Source organism: Colobus angolensis, unplaced genomic scaffold, assembly GCF_000951035.1.
Source record: "Colobus angolensis palliatus isolate OR3802 unplaced genomic scaffold, Cang.pa_1.0 Scaffold101, whole genome shotgun sequence".
NCBI lineage: Eukaryota > Metazoa > Chordata > Mammalia > Primates > Cercopithecidae > Colobus > Colobus angolensis.
The window spans coordinates 932,745-957,011 of record NW_012111031.1 but is presented as its reverse complement, the minus strand read 5'-3'; the positions used below and the strand labels follow the sequence as shown (position 1 = coordinate 957,011).

At 43.6% G+C, this 24,267-nt stretch overlaps 1 protein-coding gene across 1 annotated transcript in view; it reads left to right on the top strand.

The window, feature by feature from the left end:
• FAM124A (family with sequence similarity 124A) overlaps positions 1-20,728 on the top strand; it is a 62,624-nt gene extending 41,896 nt beyond the window's left edge. Inside the window, 1 exon segment of the mRNA XM_011940490.1 lies at positions 16,932-20,728. Coding sequence (XP_011795880.1) covers positions 16,932-17,735 — 804 coding nt within the window. The 3' untranslated portion in view covers positions 17,736-20,728.
• Positions 20,729-24,267: the final 3,539 nt, after the last annotated feature.

Genomic DNA, 24,267 nt, shown 5'->3' with positions numbered 1-24,267 from the left:
CTGCTTATTGGGAATTTCCTATAATCCTGTTTAGTTTGAGTTTTTATTTCTTCAGTACTTCTTAGTGTCTGTATTTGGTATTTATAAATTATATACTGCCATCTTAAAAAATTTCAGTAAATATATACATAGCAGGATAGTTGTCCTACGAGATCAGAAAGTAAATATAGCAAGGGCAGAGAAAGGAACTGAGGATTAAGTGCTCAGCTTCCTGGAAGCCAAATCAGAAAGAAAAATGAAATTTTTATTAGTTGATTAAAACGAAAATCCAGATCTGAGAACAAACTTTTCTGGGTGCTGAATCTCATTAGGTCCTTTTAGAAGAATCATTCAAAATAACAGTAAATGGCCTTCCATTATGACTTTTTGAAGGTGCATAAATGTTTTTCAGGTGGCCCAGAACAAAGTCAAGGGTGACTGATGCCTTTAGTAGCTATACCCATTAGTACTCTAGGCCAGTGGTGCCGTCTTGCTCGCTCTGGAATGGTTTTAATGCCCACAATTGCTATTTGTCCAACTTTGGAAAAGGAAATAAATAAGAATTGGCTTTAAATAAAACCTTATAGTCACTGGATGAAAGCAGCCACTTGGGTTGACCCCCAAGGCACCCCCTCTCCCTGCCAGTTGTCCATGTTTCCATTATCCTATAGGATTCCTCAAAACCTGACCCTTCGCCTTCTACATCCTCAGAAACTCAAGCCCTGCCTATATGTCAGCCCCTCTGCACCAGTCCTTCCTCAGTGGCCAGTGCTTTGAGATATCTCTTAACTGAAACTTAAGACAGCTTCAAAGTTGCATACACCTGCCAGATGTAGTGGCATATGCCTGTAGTCCCAGTAACTTGGGAGGCTGAGGCAGGATGATCACTCGCACCCCAGAGTTCCAGGCTGCAGTGCTCTATGATCACGTCTGTGAATAGCCACTGCACTCCAGCCTGGACAACATAGCATGACCCTGTCTCTTAAAAAAAAAAACAAGAATTGCATACACTGTTTATCTTCCACAGCAGTGGCTTCCATTTATTTATTTGAAATTTTAGTTTATGCGTTTTATGGATTCATAATAGCTGTACATATTTTCACAGTACTTGTGGCCATCTGATACACTCATATAACCAAATCAGAGTAACTGAGATGTCCATCACATTTATTAAGCATATATTTGCACCTGTCATGGTTCAGACATTGTGTATGTATCATCTTCAAGCCTTGATACTAAGAATCATTTTTCCTGTTTTGTGCATTAGTAAAACAATGATCCGAAGACTGGTCTCTGAGCCAGGGTTTGCGTTTGTATCCTATCTCTTCCAAATGCTAGCTCTACAACCCTGGGCAAGTTACTTTCCTTCTCTGTGCCTCTATTTCTTTATCTGTAAAATGGGGGTATTATGAATAAGCACCTCATAAGATGACTGTACCAGTCAGGGCTCACTCAGAGGCTTACGAGTGATCTAGCCTAAGGATGGCACACAGTCAGGGGAGCAGGTGGAGAAGGAGACTCCTGGTGTTGGGGCTCAGATCTTCCCAGGTCGGCTTGGCCACCAGATGGGAAAGAAGGCTGGGGGGAAGTCAGGGAGATCCGGGATGTGCTGGAACCCGCATCTGTCTCTCACCACCTCAAATTCTGTGACATGGTGAACTGAGGAGGAGCTGGTACCCTTTGCCATGGTCCTAAAACACACCTGCCCAGGGCCAGGTGAAGCTGAAAATGGAGATCTAGTGAGAGCTGGGGAGCTGCAGGCCTGGGAGCACTGAGCCGGCTAGCTGACTGGGGACAGCCCTACTCTAACCTTCAGAGCATGAAGAAATGGCCACTTCTGCATTTCCACCTCACACCTAACCCTATACAATGCTGCAGGGAAGGGACTTCTGGGTGGTTCTTGTGTGCCTAAGTCAACACAGTCAAGGCCACATGGTTATGGGATGAAATGAACAAAATATAGGGAAAGAATTTAGCATGGTAAATCCTGGCACACAGTAAGGACTATTAAGAATTAGCTGCTGTTATTACCATTATCACCGCCACCACCACCATCATCATCAGAGCCCATAAAACACTAAGGATTGAAATACACAGAGGTGGCTCCACCATTAGCTGAATTTGATGGCTGCCCAGGGCCTTCCCAACAGCAAGGGCCTCTTTTCAGACCACAAAATATATCACCTTCCTGACTGAGATAGGAATTCAAGATGCTTGATTGGTCGATGGAAATAATGTGCCCATCTCAGTCACATTTGTGGGATTTATATAAATTATTCTAGAAGATGCCACAAATTACTTTCAAGTGGCTCCCCAAAAAACAATACAGATTATATCACATATATACTCATACATATATGTATAGATATATAGATAATATATGTGCATATGTAGATTTTTAAAATAAGACAACTTCATCTAAGTGGTGGGTATAGGGGTGTTGTTCTTTAACACTTTTGGATGTTTGAAAGTTTTATAATAAACATTGGAGAAAAGTGCACATATTTTCAGCCATTTTTAGGGGATAGTTTTGGGGGCCTTTCACCAGTGGAGGCCACTGAATAAACATTGCCAGATTTTTATTTAGAATATATAAAAGCTGTCATCTGCTAGGTAAAACATAAGACAAACACAGCGTCTCTGTCCTCCTAAAGTAGGTATCTAAGTGGTACTCTTTTCCTTTTTTGTTTTTTTCTTTGAAACCACCTTTGTAAAATAAAATTGTACTTTTAATGTGCATTAGTGACCAGGAATCTACCCGTCCAACCCCAAAGCCAGTTCAGTTAGCAGGGACTCAGTAATGCTCTGAGGATGCATCTGCAGGTGTTTGTTTATGGCAGAACTTGACAACTAGATTTTAGAAGGTGATGGGGCCCATTATGAGCCATGGAGACTGATGACTTACCAGTAACAACACTACAAGTTTATAGCAATTGTAAAAATGTCTGTAAGTCAGAATGGAAGTGGCAAGGGCAGGAAAGCTTGAGTACTATCATCCTGAAAGACAAGGCCACCTACTTGAGAAGGGGGGGCCTGCTTCCTGCATAGCCACGTTCCTTGGCCTCTGCTCACACAGAGCCCATGGGCTTCTACCATGCACCGCTGCCCTCATAGTGACACTCGGGAAAAAGAAAAGTTCTGCCCCAGCATCTGCTACTATAGTTAATCCTTATGGCAGTTGTTGGCATCAACACAGACCTGTAATCTTTAGGTCAGGAGGAATTTATGTCATGCCTAAATTTAACCAGTTGTCCATTCAGCCAGTTGATAGAGTGCCTGCTCTGTGCCAGGCTCTGTGAGCTCAGAATACATCAGTAAACAACACAGACAGAAGTCCCTGCCCCAGTGAAATTATATTCTAACAGGGGCAGGCAGATAATAAACAATAGCTGTAATAAAAATTATGTAGTGTATTAGGAAAGTTGATGGGGGAAATGGGTTCAACCTGCTTTTTAAAACTTGTAATAGGAGGCTGATTCTGTTTCTCAAATCACTGTTCACTAAACCTCCAAAGCATAAGGATTTTTAGTTACTTGAATCAAGCCATTATTGTGTCCTCACACATGCTAAGATCCACTAGTAAATCCAAACCAAAAACTTCTGGAAGCATGTAGATAAACCTCCTGTGGAAGAAGTGACCACATTTGTTTTCAAATATATTCCCTTGTGTTTACATAATATATATTATACAAAATATATAGGATTTTGAAATTTTTTAAATGTATGTCATTTTAGTTTGATCCTAGTATCTAATTGTGTATCTGAAATACCTGTAGGAAATTGCAAATAGATTTTTCTGGAGCTCAAAAGAGAAGAATAACTCCCTGAAATTGAGAAGCAAAGAAAATGCCTAGAACTGCTGGGTTGAAGTCAGACCTAAATCTTTAGGCTATGGCTGTCTGCTCATTTCCTATAAATTTCCAAGGAATTCGGTTTTATAGATTTCTTGTCACATAGTTTTCATGTAAATAAGATTTTTTTTCTAAAAGCGTTCTCCTTTTCTGATTCATTTCGAACAATGTAAATGAGAAATGTAATCTAGCTGTTTTAAGAGAAACAGCTACTACTGAACCACCTAAGCCGTGATCTGAGTGTAAGGGTTCAGCTGCCCCTCTCCTAATATTCAGCACCAGTCAGCTCCAGATTGTGGCCAACTGAAGTGTTCCTTTTCAGTGCTCTTTTACTGAGAGCCCCCTACCCTATTCACACAGAAGTGCCATGTCAGAATAACCCAGTCCTGCCTCCCTAGCCATAGTCAGTGTGTCAAGACTATCTGTGCACCAGATGTCACGAGGTATTGGGGATTGGAATTGGGAAAGAAAAGTTGGCTTTTCCATGTAAAGTTTGGGGAGTGGTCAGCAGCTGTGTTTTCCATCAGGAAGAGAAAGCCATCCTGCCTTGAGTGAGAGGAAGGGTGCTGACCTGCAGAGAGAAGGCCAAAGAAGAGAAAGAACAGGACTTGTTGCATCTGAACCCTTAGCTCCACTTATCCTGTCACCCAGCTGCATTCCTGCAGTTGTGGACATCTCCCCAGTTCATTAAATCTCTTTTCTTAATAGTGTGAGTTGGGTTTCTGTCCTTCACAAACAAAAGAATAAAACAGTCGGCCGGGCGCGGTGGCTCAAGCCTGTAATCCCAGCACTTTGGGAGGCCGAGACGGGCGGATCACGAGGTCAGGAGATCGAGACCATCCTGGCTAACACGGTGAAATCCCGCCTCTACTAAAAATACAAAAACTAGCCGGGCGAGGTGGCAGGCGCCTGTAGTCCCAGCTACTCCGGAGGCTGAGGCAAGAGAGTGGTGTAAACCCGGGAGGCGGAGCTTGCAGTGAGCTGAGATCTGGCCACTGCACTCCAGTCCGGGCGACAGAGTGAGACTCCGCCTCAAAAAAAAAAAAAAAAAGAATAAAACAGTCTTAGGGGACAAATTCAGTTCTGACATCTTTCCTTTGAAAGGGCAATGGAAAGGAGCAATGAGAACGGCTGAAGAAATAACAGGACCAAGGAGGAAGTTTCCAGAACTTGGTCATTATTGAGTGAAGAAATAATTTTATAACCTTCTCTTAATGTCATATTTTAAAAAATAAAAAATAAAAATAAATAAAAAGGTCTTTTATCTCCTTTTCACTAGAGGAAATGGGTGAAAGTCAAAACCGAACCCACACTATTAAGAAGAGGGGGAATCCAGTTGGCTCAGCTCAGTCTTGTAGTTGCTTTTCATTAGGTCGTAGTTTACAGTTGCTATAAACTTGCAATGTTGTTAGTGGTAAGTTACCCCGACTCAGTCACCTAGGTGGCAGGATCAGGGTCCTGTAGCATAAACAAGTGCAACTGGGACCTCAGGAGGAGGCCTGTGCATGGTCACAGAGGACACCATGTTGTAGGGCCGAGAATGTCAATAAAGGAAATTGCTTTCCAAGATCTGCTTAAGTCTAATGGTGTTGATCGCCAAGTTATGAGCACCTTTAGCAGCTTTCTTACCTAAACCTGCTTCTCTCTTCAGTTGCCCTGGCTGGTTTGGGGTATCACACTCAAGTGGGACTTTTTTTTTTTTTTTTTTTTTTGAGACGGAGTCTCAATTGCTGTCTGTGTGCAACCTCAGTCAGCTAGAAAAGCAACACCAAACTGTTGGAAATGATATAATTACCTCCTTAATGGACACTTAATCCCAGAAAAATTTAGAATAGAAATAATACAGTAAAAATACATTATATTAACATAGTTTGTGGTAGCTGAGAAACAATTTGGTCATGTTTGGTATTTTAAGAATTTGTTGTGTTTTAGAGAATTTGACCTATTAAGACAAGAGGTCAACCTTGTGATTCCAATTTAAAATGTAGTTGAGAATTGATTTAGATTTGTACTTTTAAGTTAAGGGATGTGAGAGCAAAGTTTTAGTAAATTTGTAACACTGGAACAGCTAAGAGGATCTAATTGTCACCATGTTTGTATGTTGAATTTATTAGATTTACAAGAGTCACTTAAGTACTTTAAAGATTTGGTTTATTAATGAGACCACTGAACTACTTAAAAAGAAAATCAAAACATTAAATGTATAAATGAAGTTTAAGATGTTAAAGGAAATTAAGCTACATAGCCCTTTTAAAAATAATTGTTAATTGTTAACATTTGCTAGACTTATTAATAGAATAACATTTGTGAGTTGAACTCAATCAATTTAAGGGAAAATTGAGTTTGAAATTGGTAACTTTAATTAATTGGATGTTAATTTTTAAAAGTATTTTTTTGATTTTTTTTCTGTACCCAAAAGCAGATCAGAAAACCTACCTTGATATTCCAGAATTTTATCTGATTATGTAAACCCCCACCCTAGGTAACTTGTGGAGGGTTAATTTAATCCCAGCCAGGACTACTTCAGGTACAGCCAGCCAGGATCCCAGGACCCAAGTACTGTCCTGGGTGAGTTTAGAATCAGTGAGACAGTTCTGGGGGCCACTTCTCACCCACAGTGCTCCTGGAGATGTCCTGTTTACTCTGGGTTCTTCCAGATCCTGTGGACGTGGAGTTCTGGCCTGTCTCTTTGAAGGCCCTTTGCAACTCCAGGGTGGGCCCAGCCTGAATCAGAGACCCCAGACCCAGATCATCCTCTAGCCTTAAGAGTCCCCAGCAGGTTAAGAGGCTGGTACTTCCTCAGGCAAATAGCCCACTGACTACATACAAGGTTGCTGCCATATCTGAAAATGCAAACTTGAGATAACTCATTACTTACAATGTACTTTCTTCCCATCTTGTCTCTGGAGAAGATGCTTAGTTACTTGACATATTCTCTGAACATCTGTCAAGTTGTCCTGTCTTTAGGTCCTTTTGTTTCTGCATTTGTGTCTTAAATACTATGCACTTCAAAGATAGGAATTTTTTAAAATTTATAATGTTCTTACTTGCTTTTTACCACTCAAGAAAGCCCACACAGAATTCTGGCCAGGAGAGCACCTAAGGACTGCTGCTTTGCAGATAATAGAATAGCCACAGTGAGTTTTTGACCTATTCTTGGCATGAATCTTACTAACCCACAAAACTTTGAGGTGTCCTAAATTCTATTTGCTGAGAAGAGGCATTGTTAGTACAAGGCTAATCTCAGCAATCAACATTTTCCCCCCTTAGGCAGATTTATGGAAAAGATTAGATCTATAGTTACTCTTTAAAATCTACAATGGCCATGACGTCCATGTATTCTGAGGAAGGCTGGATGGGCCCTTTGTTCAGCCTGAGTCTTTGTCCTGTGGGTGGTTAGTTGATCTCTTCTGATGTAGGCAGCCTGTGTTTTTGGCATAAGCATTACAAATATATCCAATAGTTCTCTGTTTTAAGTGAGCTAACAGATAATACTGCAAAAGCAAACTTATGTAAGCCATAGAGATGGGTGGAACTGATGAGGATTCAAGGCTAAAAAGCAAGTTTTGTTATTTAAACAGATCTGCAGATAAGAACAAAATAAAAATTTATTGAGCGGGAAATGTGGCAGTGGAAATTCATTCTCTGGAATTTCCATAATCCATATCATTTTCCAGACAGAGGTTAATTGAAAGGACAAGTTCAGCCTACTTTAGCCAAGATAATTGCATACAAAGAGGGGGAAATGTGAATGCTAAAGGAATTAAGATAGTAGGGATAAGACAGAAGGGGACAGAACGCTCCTGTGGGCTGGGCCGCCTCTCCCACTAGCTTTCTCACTGCACATTAGACAGGGCACGGTTTTTCTAGGTCTCCATTTTTACAGCTTTCCACAATCATAGATTTTTGGATTTGGGAGGCTGCAAGAGTTTAGTTCACAGAGAGTAACAAAGGGCATTTTTAAGTTTGGAAGAGTATATAGTCATGAAAATATAAGGTCATTCAGAATAAAATAATTTCAGTAGCCATAAAAGTAGATAAGGGCCCCAGAACAAGAGAAGTAAAGTCAGCCAGGCAGAAGGGAAAATCAGAAAGTTGGCCCTTGTCTGGCTGCACATTCATTCAAATCACCTGGGGAGCCTTTCAACTGATGCCTGGGACCCACCCCCGAGATTCTGTTTCAGTTGCTCAGGAGCGTTTGTTGTTGTTGTTGTTATTATTGTTGTTTAAAGCTTCCTGGGTGATTCTTATGTGCAACCAGGATGGCAAAGTGTTGACCCACATAATACAATAAATTCTGCTCTCATTTCTGTTCCTCTTGGCATGATTTCATGACAATCTCAGTCTTGAGGATGCTGCCAGTATCTTTCCTGGCAAATACGTGTATTCACTGATTCTAATGATGGTGTGGGTGGCCAGAGTGGAGGATGGTTAGGTGGGGACTGTAACGCCCAGCTGCAGTCTGGGCAGTAATATAACCTCACCAAGTCCAGTGGAAGGTTTTGACAGTGTCGAGGAGACCTGACTCACTGGTGTTACCACAGTTTAGGCGTGGATCCTTTTCTGACATGATCAGCTAGCTCAGCCTTGCAGTAGCACTGCTTTTGAGTTTTCGTAATCCATTTTTATTATGTCAAGTAGTGGGGGCTCACTTTTCTCTGAATTAGTGATTGGAGTCCAGGCCAAAAAGCAAAAACAGTGGTAAGTATCTCACACTTAAAGTTCAGAGAAGCTCCAGCTGTGAGACCAGCCACTTCCCTCTTCAAAGCAGGCTGGGTGGCCCAGTTCAGAAAAACCAGAATATCCTTTTCCCCCTACCTTCTTACAAGGAAGTTGGGGGCACATGAGGTCAGTAGGTTGGCTTTGGGGGCACACCTCCCCTCTGCTCCCTACCAAATCAAGAGTCCCCAAACTACATTTCCCTCCTGCCCTGATTGTCTCTTGTCTTTATCATTCAGAGTCACTGAATGGCCAAAACTTGGTGCTGCAGGCCTGGGCCCTAAGAAAGCAGCAGGAGGAAGGTGACTGGGCTAAATGGGAAATAGACAGTGTCTGTGCCTAGATGAAAGAGTGGGAAAATTGGTTTAGAAGTTTGTACAGAAAGCGATTGACAGGAGTCAACAAATTAAAGACCACAGGCCAAATCTGGCCCAGCACCTATTTTTGTAAATAAAGCTTTATACACACACACACACACACACACACACACACACACACACACACACACACCAGTTGAACCCCCAGATCAGCTACCTCTTCCCCTTAAGGCCAAAGCTTACACTCTGGAAAGATGGACCAGGGACCTAGACCACAGGACACCAAGCACAGTCAAGGGTGGGAGTGCCATACTGGGCCCAGGAGGAAGAAGTACAATTCTGTATTGTAATTCTGGGATTGCCAGGTTCCTAACAGCTGCCCAGGCAGGAGGCTGAGGGAGTCCCCTCTGGGGAGAACTGGCAGGCTAGTGGTTGCCAAATCAGACAGCACAGATATTGAACATTTACATCATTGCACAGAGTTCTATAGACAGCAGTGCTCTAAGAAATAAGACCTGGATAAGGGTAAACCTCCTTTTTTCCCCCCATTATAAGCTTTGTAGAATGAATGTATACTTTGTTTTTAAAACTCTGTTTACATATCAGTTTATAAAAATAAAAATTTAATTCAAAAAATGATAGGGAGGCATTCCCGCAGAACTTAGACCCCCAGGTTTATGCAAGGCCATTATATTTTCATAATACAAAAGCTTAGCAGCAACTCTCACCTGGGGGCACTTGGCATCTCTCCTCCACCAGGGGACATTTGGCAGTATCCCGAGGCAGTTTTGATTGTCACAACTGGGAGGTAGCGAGGGTGCTATTGGTATCTAGTGGATAGAGGTCAGGGATGCCGTTAAACATCCTCACAGGACAGCTCTCCCAACAAGGAACTATCTAGCCAAAAATGTCAATTGTGCTGAGCTAGAGAAAACTGGGATTAAACTGAATCTCCAAGATTCCAGGCAGGCTCCCAAATAGATACGTATGCATGTAATTTTTCTTTTAATGAGACAGGGGCTTGCTACGTTGCCCAGGCTGGTCTCAAACTCCTGAGCTTAAGCGATCCTTCCACCTCAGCCTCCTGAATAGCTGAGACTACAGGCATGTAACACTGCATTGGCTTAATTTTTTTTTTTTTAACTTGAATCCTTTGGGCTAGAATGCAGTAATTAGCTAAACTTCAGTCCCACAAGCTAGCATTATACCCTCAGTGCAATAGAAAATTAAATTGGAGAATTGAACAAATTATCTGGATAATTCAAAAACAAAATACTCTATCTCTTGTTGTTCAAATAAAGTAAGAATGGGATTTTTAACCTAAGTTATTGTTAATCATTTCTGTCAACTCCTCCTGGTCATTGAACTATATCACAGGATATTTCTCTCTTGAAACTTCTTAAAATCAATGATACTTAATGAAACTCTGCTGATCCTTTGTTAATATAAAAATCAGTTCTGTCTACTCCTGTGTTTTACAGCCAACGGGCAGGATAATTCACAAATTACACCAAAAATAAATTATTTGGGGAAAGATGCAGAACTTATGCAAAGAGAAAGCTTACACCCGGGCATGATATTCTTTCAAGTTTTACAGATTCTATCATTAGATTTGTTGGTACCAGCTCCGGGTCCTCAGCTGTAACTTTGATTTTCTCTGTTGTTCCTCGTTAAGTGAATAGCTTTTTAATATACATCAGATCAATATCCAGGTTGTTTCCTAGAACTTCTAGGAGCCCCGCCCTTTTCTGTTTATTAATAGTATCTATAGTATCTCCTGTGATCTTTGCCACATTTTCCCAAGAGTCGCTGCTGACACAGGTTGAGTGTCCCTTCTCTGAAATGCTTGGGATCAGAAGTGATTAATATTTCAGATTTTTTTGGATTTTGGAGCATTTACATTATACTTATCACTTGAGCATTGGAAATCCAAAATCCAAAATGCTTCAGTGAACATTCCTTTGAGCATCATGTCAGCACTCAAAAGGCTTCAGATTTTGAAGCATTTTGGATTTCGGATTTTGGATTAGGTATACTCAACCAGGATTAAACAAAGCTGGTTCCTGAGGCAACTACTCAGATTTTTTAATTTGAAAAGTTGCTCTTTATCATTAGATGTGGCTACTGCTTTTCCCAAAAATATCAGAGTCCTCATAACTTTTTTCTGTTAAAATCAAATAATATTTATTGGTATTTATGACTTATGATATATAGGTATATACTTACACATGTATAAGTACCTTGAAATTACCTTAAGTTATTTTAGAAGATATGTATTTGTATCTCACATGTGTTTTTGTATTTATTCATTCAAGAATGTATTGAGTGCTTGCTATGTACAAAACTGAACATTTGTTTAAACACATAATTGCAGGGTCAGACGTCAAGCAACCCAGTTTCTAAAAGCCTCACAGAACTAAGTGAAGATATAACAATTAACCCAGTTCCTCTAGATATATCAATGTCTTTTATTTGTTGAGGTAATTTGTAAGCTCAGGTTCAACTGAGAATGACAGGGACCTAAAGAATCGTGGCTTAATCAAGAGTGGCTTATTTTCTCTCCTACTTGTGGTCATCCACAGTACTCAGGAATCCTGGTTCACAATGGCTACTGGATGCAGCAGCAAAAAGTTTTTAAAATAGAGCAAGGGGCCAGGCATGTTGGCTCATGCCTGAAATCCCAGTGCTTTGGGAGGCCAAGGCAGGAGGATCACCTGAGGCCAGGAATTCAACACCAGTCTGGGAAACATAGCCAGACTCTGTATCTACCAGAAAAAAAAAAAAAAAAATTTGGCTGAGCATAGTATCACATGCCTTTAGCTCTAGCTACTCAGGCAGCTGCGGCAGGAGGATCACATGAGCCCAGGAGTTTGAGGCTGCAGTAAACTGTGATTGTGCCACTGCACTCCAGCCTGGGTAATAGAAGGAGGCCCTATCTCTAAAGAAATAAAGAAATAAACCAGAGAACAATAAGTACCAGCCTTAAAAGAAAAAAGATAAATGACTTTAAAAAGAACTTCTGTTCATGAAAAGACACCAATAAGAGAACAAAAAGGTAAGCCATAAACTGGCTGATATTTTTTTGCAATGCATATATCTAAGAAAGGTGTTAAATCCAGAATATGCATAAAGAGCAGGCATGTCTCAAAACAGAATGCCTAAATAGCCCATAAACATCTCAGAAGATGCTCAATATCATCACTCATCAGGGAAATGCAAATTAACAACATGATGAAATGCCATTACCCATCAGAATGGCTAAAATTAAAAAGAATTACAATGCCAAATGCTGGTGAGGATGTGGAGCAACTTAATACTTATACATTCCTGGTAGAATTCTATATCGATGCAACCAATTTGGAAAACTAACAGTATCTACTAAAGCTGTAAACATGCTCTGTTGCCCAGTATTTCCACTCCTAGGAATATGAGAAATGAGTGCATGTTGTTCACCAAATGAGGGCAAGTGGCCAAATGAGGCTTCACAGCAGCACCTTGAATTTTGTCTCTGAAGATGGCAGGTGTTCTCTAAGTGCACAGACACTGGGAGCACCATGTAAAGTCGTGGAGATATAGACGAGCATGAGGTGTTTGGGAGCATGGTAGTTGTAAACTGCTGGAGCACATAGGTTAGGATTCTAGAAAGACACAAAGCTGAAGGGATAGGCTGGGTCTTGTAGAATTTGCCAAGGAGTGGGTTTTGCCAAGGGGCTTGTTCAGGTTTGGCTTTCAGAAAGATCACTCAAGAGGTGTGCGGGGTGAAGTTAGGGAGGCTAAGTAACTCTTGGCAGGAAGCCTTTGGGGGTGCTAAGTATCACTTTGCTGCCATTTTACTGATTTCAGGGAATACGTACTTTCACTTTACCCTGAATTATACTACCTGCCATTCTATGCAGAGAATGGAGTTGGTATGTTGCTATAACTGATGATTTTCCAGAAAGCCTTCTATTTCCATAATGGTGACAGGAAAAGGAAGGGAGACAGATGACAGTCCAGCAAGCGTTTGCTCAACCGCCATCCTGTCTAGCTCAGCATCTCTTTGACAACTTTCAAACTTTCTGCCTAAAACATCACTGATTTTACAAAACATGTGCAGGCTTTGTCCATTCTTAGAGTGAACTTTGCCCTTTTCATCCAAATCCTCTTCCTGTACCAACCATTCCAAAAAGACAACACAGGCTTTGCCCATGGCCAGCATCCTTAGTGAGTATATGAAAACCACCCAAAGGAGAAGGAAAGGAAAAGCAAAACATGGTGTTTTTCTTTAGAGCAAGACTCTGATTTCTCAGTGTGAACCCATTGCCCAATTTTCTTGAGACAGCCCCAAATTTGTGTTAGTCCCTGTGTTAAAATGACCATCGTGGGCTCATTACACAGCAGACATTGTCGCACTGCTCATGTTTCTGCCAAGGGAAAAAACAAGAGAAAATGATCTTACTGGGAGAGAGGAAGTGCGAGGCTGAGGGTAAAGTCCCTGACCGGGAACAAATCATGAGACTCTGCCAGGGTTCCTGGGGGAGGGGCAGAATCACCTTTACTAGTCATTTAAGAAGAAAAGATTCTTATCAAAAAGTTACCTGCACTCATATGTTTATCACAGCACTATCCACAGTAGGAAAGATACGAAATCAACCTAAGTATCCATCAGTGGATGAATGGAAAAAAAAAATAAAGTGATATATATAGCATGGAATACTCCTTAACTATAAAAAGGAATGAAATCACATCTTTTACAGGTTAGAACAGAGGTCATTATCTTAAGTGAAATAACTCAGAAACAGAAAGTGAAATGCCACATGTTCTCATTTAGAAGTGAGACCTAAACAATGGGTACACATGGACATACAGAGCAGAATAAGAGATACTGGAGCCTCCACAAGGTGGGAGGGTGGGAGGGTGAGCAGGGGTGAGGGCTGAAAATTACCTATTGTGTGCGCTGTTATGGGTACACTAAAAGCCCAGACCTCATCACTATGCAGTATTTGCACATTAGAAATCTGCACTTGTACTAAATCTAAAAAAGTAAACAATTAAAGAGAAAGAATTGGCCAGGCATGGTGGCTCACACCTGTAATCCCAGCACTTTGGGAGGCCAAGGCAGGCAGATCATGAGATCAGGAGATCGAGACCATCCTGGCTAACACGGTGAAACGTGGTTTCTACTAAAAACACAAAAAATTAGACGGGCATGGTGGCGGCCACCTGTAGTCCCAGCTACTCAGGAGGCTGAAGCAGGAGAATCACTTGAACCCAGGAGGCAGAGGTTGCAGTGAGCTGAGATTGCGCCACTGCACTCCAGCCTGGGTGACAGAGCGAGACTTCGTCTCAAAAAAAAAAAAAAGAGAGAGAGAGAGAAAGGATTCTATCCATGTGCCAGGGAATGAGCCTCTTGACACCCAGATCCTTGAAAAGGATGCTTTGGCTCAGTGGTCCACTGCAGACCCCTTTGCTTCCCCAACTGCAAGCTGCCCTCAAAGGTGCAGGAAAAACTTTTGGATCAGTTTCTGAATTCCAATCTTTTGGTGACTTTAGGGACATAAGCAAATTTCCCGGGCTGGTTGCCTTCAGCACATTAATTTATGTGACGCTATTCTGTTCCTTAAAGTTCCTTAAATAGAAAGAAGGGAGCTTCTGGATTCCAGGGAGGCAGCTAGCCTGTACTGCTTCGAAGAGAAAGAAAGGAACCAGTACATCGCTGCTGTGGCTTGGAGCAGCTCAGGAGGGCAGCCCCTAAGAGCTGAAAGCCAGGGGGAAGCTTCCATGTGAGGAGGATTCAGGTTCCTGTTTCACTCTAAAAAGGTCCACTGAGGAGGAGTCTCTGGAAACATCTAAAGTAACTCCCTTTCAGCCTCTAGTGTTTCTGGTCAGCAGACAAGCACACAAGGGAGGCCAGAGATGGAACCACCACCAGGGGAACCGCACTTAAAGGAGCTCCAACCTTCACAGGTGCAAGTTCTCTTTAAATCCAACAAGACCCCACTTTTAGAAACGGACCCCTCTGCCACTGGACAGAGCCAGGGAATACCACCAGATCTGCCCAGCAAACCCTGCATGCACATTAGCTCCAGGCCTCAGGAGGGATGTGGAGGCTCCTCAGCCACCTGTCTCCTGCTGCCACCCAGGATTCCTGCCGTTATTCACAGTGCCATGCCAGCCTCAAATTCCGCCCACCCAGCAGGCAGCTCCACTGTGCACATGGGCACCCTCCAGTGAAAAAGACCGGGTACCATCTCTCTTCAAAGCAGCAGAATGTAAGGTTTGTCTGGATTCCTACCTTCCTCATGTGGTAAAAATAAGAGTACAGATAGATTTCTGTTAAACAAGCAGTCATGAAAATCTCTGCAAAACTACACAATGTTCATCCTCCATCAGTTGTGCCTGATTTTAAGCCAAATTGAACAGTCCCCTATTCCCTGACAGTGGGAAGATTTAGACGTCCCCTGGCATTCCTTGCATGGGAACCTTGACATTTGCTCCTCATAAAGCAATAACCACAAAGGCTTCCTTTTTCAGGCAGATTCAGACTGCAAAATTTTTCACCAAGTGCATGTTCTCAAATAAGACTTTGAAGACAGAAGTTACAAGGTGATGCATACTTATCAGGAAAGAAAATGGCATCAGGGTACCCAAGGGAATTGGCTTTTGGAAAAAATAAGATAGCCATTTGAATTAATCAACATTGTCCCCCCTACCCCGGAAATAATCTCTGTACCCAAGGACTTCTTCCCCTAGCCTCATGATTTATTTTCTCTTTTATTCAGCCAATTCAAATGATTAAGAAAATTGGTTGGTTTCCCCATCTGCCACCCAGCTGTGACACCTCTCAGGCCTTTTGGGGCTGCTCCTTACCCCATCCCAAAGGGGTAACTCTTCATTCCTGCTGGATGCCAGGAGAGAGCCCTTGTAGTAAACCCCAGTTAGAACTCTTTTCTTATTTCAGGGATTTGTAAATCAGATACTATTAATATACACTAAGTCAAGCCAGACCGACTGTCCTGAAACCCATTATTTAATTGAAACCTTGGATGGATAGTAAGGCTGGCCTTGGGTTCTGGCCTGTAGGCCTAGACACAGACCAGAGAGAGAATCTGAGAGAAGTAGACCCTGGTGCAAATGCGCATTGGAAGAGAGGTCTCCAGTTCTGCGCAACAGAAACGGGTTACTGGTGAGCTGCAGTGAGGGCTGGGTAGGGCTGCTGGACCAGAAGGACAGGCTAGGATATGACAGGGCAAAGCTTCTCATCCAACCCCTGCAGGATCTGCAGGATCAGTCAGCAGGTGGCAGCTCCCTTTCGTGTACACGGTTCCTGAAAGGCGTCGTATATAGAGAAATCAGTAGTTACAGCAACAAGTAGATAAATGCTAACCCCAATAGCCCCTCACTCATGGAGGATTTACTGTCTGGAACCATGGACCACCCCACCCTAAGATTGTGTCCTGGCTATCATGCATGTACTAGAATCACATCCCATGTGGATCTGGTCTGAAATGGTCTGTGCATAGCCCATCCTGATCACTTCTGTCCTCTCATCAGGAACATTTCCAAACAGTGTCTGTCAATCAGGTGGGCACATTGTGATTCTTTGGTTGGAAGGAAACAAGCCCTGCAAGCATTCTTTTTGCATTTTGTGATAATTCTTATCTCTGTTATCCTGCTCAGCCAGGCCCGTGTTCTTTTTGCCAATTTATTGAGCGCAATGGGCATGTATGTGTGCTTTAAAAAGTATTCTGTATTGTGATAAGGAGCTGAATCTCCTCCTAGCCTCGGAGATGGTTCCTCAGACTTGTAATGGGCATGTATGTGTGCTTTAAAAAGTATTCTGTATTGTGATAAGGACTGAATCTCCTCCTAGCCTCGGAGATGGTTCCTCAGACTGAAAAGTCTGTCTGGTGCTCCTCAAAGCTCTGCTACCTCTGTCTTTGCTCTAGAGATTGCAGAGCTGGTAAGGCTGGTAATGCTTTATTGCCATGACATTGCCAGGAGCTTCCAGTGACTGGTAACTGTGTTTCCTGATGCATTTAACAATTCCCATCCTGCACTAATGTGATCTGCCTTCCCCCCACAGGCACAGAGGGTGCATAAGAAGTTTCCTAAACCTGGCAGAGTGCATCATTCCTCCGAGAAGAAACGTCATTCCACTCCTTTGCCGAGCACTGCTGTACCAAGCCATACACTTGGCAGCAGCCAGCAATCCCCGCTCAACAGTCCTCACCCGGGGCCCATCCGGACAGGCCTGCCTCCTGGGCACCAGCAGGAATTTGCTGGACGAGCCAACAGCACCCTCAACCCTCCCTGGTCTTTCCAGAGAAGCAAGTCCTTGTTTTGTTTGCCCACGGGAGGCCCCTCCCTGGCCTCCTCAGCTGAACCACAGTGGTTTTCAAACACAGGTGCCCCAGGGCACAGGGCATCAGAGTGGAGACATGGCTACCTCCTCTCCATCGATGACCTAGAGGGGGCCCAGGAGACAGATGTGGACACAGGCCTGCGGCTCTCCTCCTCGGACCTGTCTGTGGTCTCTGCATATTCTGCACCCAGTAGGTTCTGCAGCACAGTGGAGACACCCCTCCCCTCCGAAAGATGCAGCAGCCACTGGGTGGCTCACAAGGATTCCAGGGAGGGACCACTGCCCGCTGTCAGCAGGGTGACCACAGAGACCTCCTGGGCTTCCCTCCCTTTCTTCACCAAAAGGTCTTCCAGCTCCTCAGCGACAGCTGGTGCTGCTCCCCCAGCTCCCAGCACTTCCACCCTCACAGACTCCCCACAGCTACCATGCAATACCCCCAAAGTCAAGCAGACTGATGGAGATGTGCCACCACCCCCAGGGTCGGCTGGCCCCGGGGATAATGACATGGAGGAATTCTACATCTGAATGCCCTCTGCTCTTGTTCTCAAAACACACAAACTCAGACACACAGACTCAGGCCACACTGCCCCTCTGGCCGCTGAGCACACCGCATTCTTCATGATCCATTTCCCAGGAGCTGTAGCACATTTGCCTACCACCCACTTTTATCTGGGGGGTGGTATATCTCTAGGGACACAGCAGAAAAATACTGGCATTTTTATGCAAATAAATTCTCAACAAACTTGTCATAAAATATATTTTTTGAATATGCAGCATTTGAGATATGGTTTAGAGGGTTTATACAATTTAAATGGCTTATATCATTATTTGAAATGAAAAGAAAACCTAGTCAGCCAGAACCAATTTGGCAATTTTTCCATGGTATGAAGGAAAATCAATTAAGGCCAAAACATTGAATGTGGGAGAGATACTAAGTGACTTGTATGAGGGATTACTGCATAATAACGTAACGCACACCTTACTGGATTCTCCATATATATTTACATTACCAGAGAACAGTGGCCCTAAGGATGTTTAAGCACTGCTTATAGTGGAAAAAGTCAGCTTGAGAAGTCAACATATATCAGACTACAGGTAATTCCTCACCTTGAAGCTGTGCAGCGCCTAAAACTCTGGATTTACACAAAAGTTGCTAATGTGTTTTTTAAAGATTTAGCATGAGTAACAGACTCTTGGTGCATTTAAAACATGTGAGTTCCAGAAAGTAGATTTGCATACACCTTTTCAACAGCACATTTCACTGGAATGGATGAGGGGCTTCAGAAGACCACTCCACTACCTGAATTTATTTGGATCACTGAGGAAGAGCATTTGTTGGGATTACAGAATTACAGGCCATTAGACATCATGGGCAGGTAGGCTTAAGATTCTTCAACTTTCAAAAACCACAGTCTAAGGGCTATATTCAAATGACAGGAGCCGCACCGTCTACTGCTTTCTGCAGTGACCATGCTGGGTCACACATCCTATGTTTCTCATTTTTCAGTGATTTGGAACATTTTAGCCAGCATTTTGATTGCACAGATTAATAATACTGTTCTCCCCCAAACGGGAAACTGTCCATGAAACGCTCTCCTGAACAAACACCAGTGCACTGCCAGCCTCACATGACTGCATGGGAGCTTTAATTAACACTGGAGCTGGAGCCCAACGACCTTGGCTTTTCCTGCCTGTTATCTGCTACTGTCACAGCGTGGATGGCATTTGAATCTCACCTCCCTCTCACCCCAGTAAGGGTATGTTTGTTTACAGCTCCAACCTCAGCAACACCAGAGGCTGGCATCAGGGGCAGTGCCAAGCTGTCCCTGGATACTATTTTACCTTTGAGGAAGAAGAGCATGGGTTTGCCAAGCTCAATTCCCAGGCTGGTGCTCCTTGAATTAATCATGGCACAGTGTTCATCTCTCTGGAAATGCCCACGCCAGCCCAGACACAGCCTCAGAGTCCTTTCCAACACAACCCTCCAGGCAGCAGTTACCAACCATCAGCCTTCAGCTGAAGCTTCAAGTCTTTGCCATCCTTGTAATGAGAGCCTTAGGTCTTGCCCCAAGCATTCTGGATTCTCCAACACTCAGAACTGTAATATTGTGCTTTAATTCAAATTTTTAAAAATATATAGTCTACTAATTCAGGACAAGGAGTAAGCAAACTTTTTCTGAAAAGGGCTAGATAATGAGTATTTTAGGCTTTGCCAGTCATATGGTCTCTGTTGCAGCTACTCAACTCTGCCACTGTAGTTTGAAAGCAGCCATGGGTAATATGTTATTGAATGGGAGTGACTGAGTTCCAATAAAGTTTTATTATTTATTTATTTATTTATTTTGAGACAGGGTCTTGCTCTGTTGCCCATGCTGGAGTGCAATGGCACAATCTCAGCTCACTGCAACCTCTGCCTACTGAGTTCAAGCAATTCTCCTGCCTCAGCCTCCCAAGTAGCTGCGAGTACAGGTGCACACCACCATGCCCTGCTAATTTTTTGTATTTTTAGTAGAGATGGAGTTTCACCATGTTGGCCAGGCTGGTCTCAAACTCCTGACTTCGTGATCCACCCACCTTGGCCTCCCAAAGTACTGGAATTACAGGCATGAGCCACTGTTCCCGGCCAAAAAAACTTTATTTATAAGAATAGCTGGTGGGCCAGATTTGGCCCAAGGGTCATAGCTTATTATCCCTTGAGCCAGCCTGTTGCCTGAGGTTGATTCAACATTCCCAGCTCCAGTCAACAACAAAAATTCTAAGTCTCCTGCCCACTGCTGCTGTGGTGTGTCATGCCAAGAAAATGGGCTACTCAGGTCAGACCAATGACTACAGAACCACAGGGCTCAGAACAGGAAGGAGCTTCTTTTTGCAGAGCTGATTCCTGGAAAGCCACCAGCACTCCACCTCCTGCCCAGAAATGTGATTCAGTCAATAGCTGATGATGAAGAGCAACCTGCAAACAACATTAGGGAGAAGGAGAAAAATAATTCAGAGGTGATGATACTGCCTCCAATGAACAGGGAAGCAAGTTCATCAGTAGCAAAAGTCAGTGAGGCAAAAAAAAAAGGCTAACGGCTGAAGGCTGGCTCCTTCTCCCTAATCAGCGTCCTTATTTCACTATGCTCACATGCTCACCTAGGACTGCTTTACCGTGCAACTCTGGCCCCACCCTTTCCCAATGACCCGCCCTCATCACAGTCCAATCTACCAAACTGAGTGACCCCAAAGGACATCATAGCGTTTGAAAGCAAGAAATGCAAAATGTTCCCACAGCATCAGGTGAGCAGGGAGAGGACACCTACTGCAGACTGCATGGAAATGGCAGTCCCTCCACGGAGAGGGAATCACAGGAACACATTTACCAAAGCCTTCCCTTCCATTTCTGGCCATTCCAGTAGCATCTTCCTCATCCGGAAGGGCTCCCAATACTCTCTGGAGGATCCTGACTCGTTTGGAGTATTATTCTTGTAAAAGATGCTGGCACATTGTAGGTGCTCAATAAATGTGTTCAACTGAAAGATACTGAGGTTGTCTCCTAAATTACTCCTGTCTGTATGTATTAGGCTCTGTAGTATAAGAAGTCTGGATTGTAGCCCTGATTTTTTGTCACTTAACGGAACCCTGTCTCTTGTTTCCTTGGCCATGCACTTCCTCCAGCATTGCCAGGGAAGGGGGCATGTTGGTAAGTGCTCTGGTTGAGTTATATCCCATCCCTCATTTGCCTGTTTTCCAAGTAAGATCCCCTCAGCCCTAAATAACTGCTCATAGTCCCACTTTGGCCTACACTAACCACCACCTAGTGTCTGCTTTAAAGAGCAAATCTGTCTCTCTGTCCCCAACTGACCCGGCAAGTCCTACAGAAATCCACCTTGGGTCACATCAACTGGTTAAAAGGAGCATAAGAGGAACTGGTGGAAGCAGTGGGTGAAGCCACTGCAGAGACTTTTGTGACACGGGAGGGTTGACATGTGCTTGAATAAATCGGGTTTTAGTACTGGCTGCTCCTTGAGCCCCTGGGTCTGAGGGCAGGGGGACAGTCACAGCAGAGTGTATTAGACTGCACCACCCAGTGTGTTCCCAGGTGAGACCACATGTTTACTTGGCATAAGCTCCTGGCCACAAATAAATCAGGAGAAATGCAGGTATCTTCCCATCTCCCTATTTTCTTTTCCTTTTTTTTTTTTTAAGACAGGATATCACTGTCTCCCAGGCTTAGTGCGGTGGCACAATCATGGCTCACTGCAGCCTCAACCTCCCAGGCTCAAGTGATCCTCCCACCTCAGCCTTCTGAGTAGCTGGGACTACAGATGCACAACTATGCCCCACTCATTTTTTATTTTTTGTAGAGACAGAGTCTCACTATGTTGCCCAGGCTGGTCTCAAACACCTAAACTCTAACCATGCTCCTGCAGCAGCCTCCCAAAGTTCTGGGATTACAGGCATGAGACACAGCACCCAGCCTATCTTTCTACTTTCTGTAGATGAACTAGTTCTCCAGACAGTCAGCCAAGAGGCATCTGAATAGATACATGGAATTCCTGTAAGATTTTTAAGGGCAATAAAACCAACTGTGGACAGCTTCTCCCTCCTCATACCCTCAGACCGGTATCAGCGGCCAGTAATGACCAGTGCCTGGGTCTGAATTTCAGGAGAGCTGTAGGAATAGCTGAATAGTCACCCTCTCCTTCTCCGCCCCAGGCCACATGGCTCCATGTGCTCATCATTTGTAGGGTGCTGCTTCTCTTGCATTCCTGAGAAATACAATTGATCAGATACTACAGAGCCTTCAGAAAATAGCATGAGAAGCTGACATGAATAAATTGGGTTCTCAAGGGAAACACCTTTTGATACACTATTATTATAACAAATGGAACCATGAAGGGTCAGGAACCTGAATTTAAAGATTATACATAAGTACATTCTTCCACCTTTTACTGAAGGCTTTTTCTAGTCTTGGGCGCAGAGGTCTATTTACAAAGTGGCTTTAAAAGATCTGATTTCCCTGAGTGAATAATGGAGGTGATCATAAATGGTAATGTCGGCAGGCTTGGGTCTTTTTAACAATTTCCATCTTAGTGGGGAGAGGACTGGTGTCCAGTGATGTTCCCACTATGAGGAGCAACATGCTCATTTCAGACTGAAGTCACTAGAACACGTGGTGAAGGCACAAAGATCCCTTCTGGGTCCCACTGACAACCTCCACAAACTGTTTGTGATAAGGGTGTCGCCTCCTGTTATCTGGAATGGTGGCATAGAAAAATGGAGCTGTAGGCCAGGCACGGTGGCTCACACCTATAATCCCAACACTTTGGGAGGCTGAGGTGGGTGAACCACTTGAGGTGGTTTAGTCAGGAGTTCAAGCTCAGCCTGGCTAACACAGTGAAACCCCATCTCTACTAAAAATACAGAAATTAGCTGGGTGTGGTGGCGCACACCTGTAATCCTAGCTACTTGGGAGGCTGAGGCAGGACAATCACTTGAACCCAGGAGGCAAAGGTTGCAGTGAGCTGAGATCACGCCACTGCACTCCAGCCTGGGTGACAAAGCAAGACTTCATTAAAAAAAAAAAAAAAAAAAAAAAAAAAGAGGGAAAGAAAGAAAGAAAGAAAGAAAAGAAAGAAAAGAAAAGAAAAGAAAAGAAAAGAAAAAGAAAAGAAAAGAAAAGAAAGAAAGAAAGAAAAATGGAGCTGCTTCACTGTTCCCCACTGCCCTGTTCTGGCTGGGAGTGGTCCACTTGAGACATTTGAAATATTGATCTTACCAGTTGAGCGCCTGAAAGAAGCTGCCTGACTCCCTTAGGTCAGTCTTGCCCAGTTCCTAAAACTAAACCCAGAGCATTTTGGATTGGAGTCACTCTGAATGTGTGTGGCACAGTCTAAGAAATGACCAGCCGGCTGAACAGAAACGCCTTCAAGCCAAATCGCATCCCTGAAGGTGGCTGTGAGGAAGCTTTGGTGCCACCTGGTGGCTGCTGTGCCCAGGAGGGTCAGTGAGTACCCTTTTCGTTGAAGAAGCTTCCACCTGGATGAACGACGGGAGGGAAGCACTTCACTTTATTATCCTGCGTTTAATTTTCTATGCTGTTTATGTCTACAAAGGATTGAGGCAATTGAAGTTCCAAATGAAACAAGACAATGCAAATAGAAAAGCAAGCCCCCAAAAAGGAGCCTACAAATATGTCCACCATAAAGGAAAATGTAACTGCTGTAGGTGGTTGAATTTCCTGGAAGCCAGAGTGAAAAGGGAAAGATGAGTAGCTGTCTAGTTCTCATTTACGATTAAAGAATCTAGAAACACTGTCTTATTTCATTGTAATTTAAGTTGCCTCAACACAGTTCCTCAGAAACAAACAAGTTTTTCTTAGCACAGATTTCTAAAATCTCTTTCTCACCAGGGGATTTTCATTAGGGAATTTCTCTGTAGGGTTACTAATTTGGTCCAAGTCTTGGGCTTTCGTGCTGGGGGAATGGAATCAGCAACACCTGGAGGAGACAGTGCACCCACAGCTTGTGGGTGAGGCTCCCTAGACATCCTTCTCCTTCCTGCCGCACTATGCAGCAAGGTGGAAATTTCTTAGCAGAAAGCCTGGAGGGCTGGGCTTCTGCATTGCTCTTGAGGCCGTATCTGTCAAGTTTAGAAACAGAAGGGCCAATGATAAGGTTGCTCCGCTTTCCAAAGCTAACCTTGCCCCTATTCAACCAAGGCCAGAAGCGTCTATTACCTCCTCAGGTTTCCTCATCACATAAGATGTGTGACATCCTAATGAGGTAAGAAGCAAGAGGAGACTAAAAAGTAGGCTGGATCTGCTGCGAGGGCCATAGCTCTTAGCAGTGGCCTGAAGACTGAAAATGCAGTCTGTCAGAACAGAGGAAACTGAGGCGCAGCGGGAGACTCCTCAACCTATTTCCACTCCAGGAGTTAAGTTCCACTTCCTGCAAAATGAGCCTCCTGTGCCCGATATGAGCTAAATCATCTCATACCAGGGCCTCTGAAATTCTCCTTGGCCATAAAGCTCCATGGCTGTCTGGGCCTGTGTTCATCACCCGAGCTGGTTCTG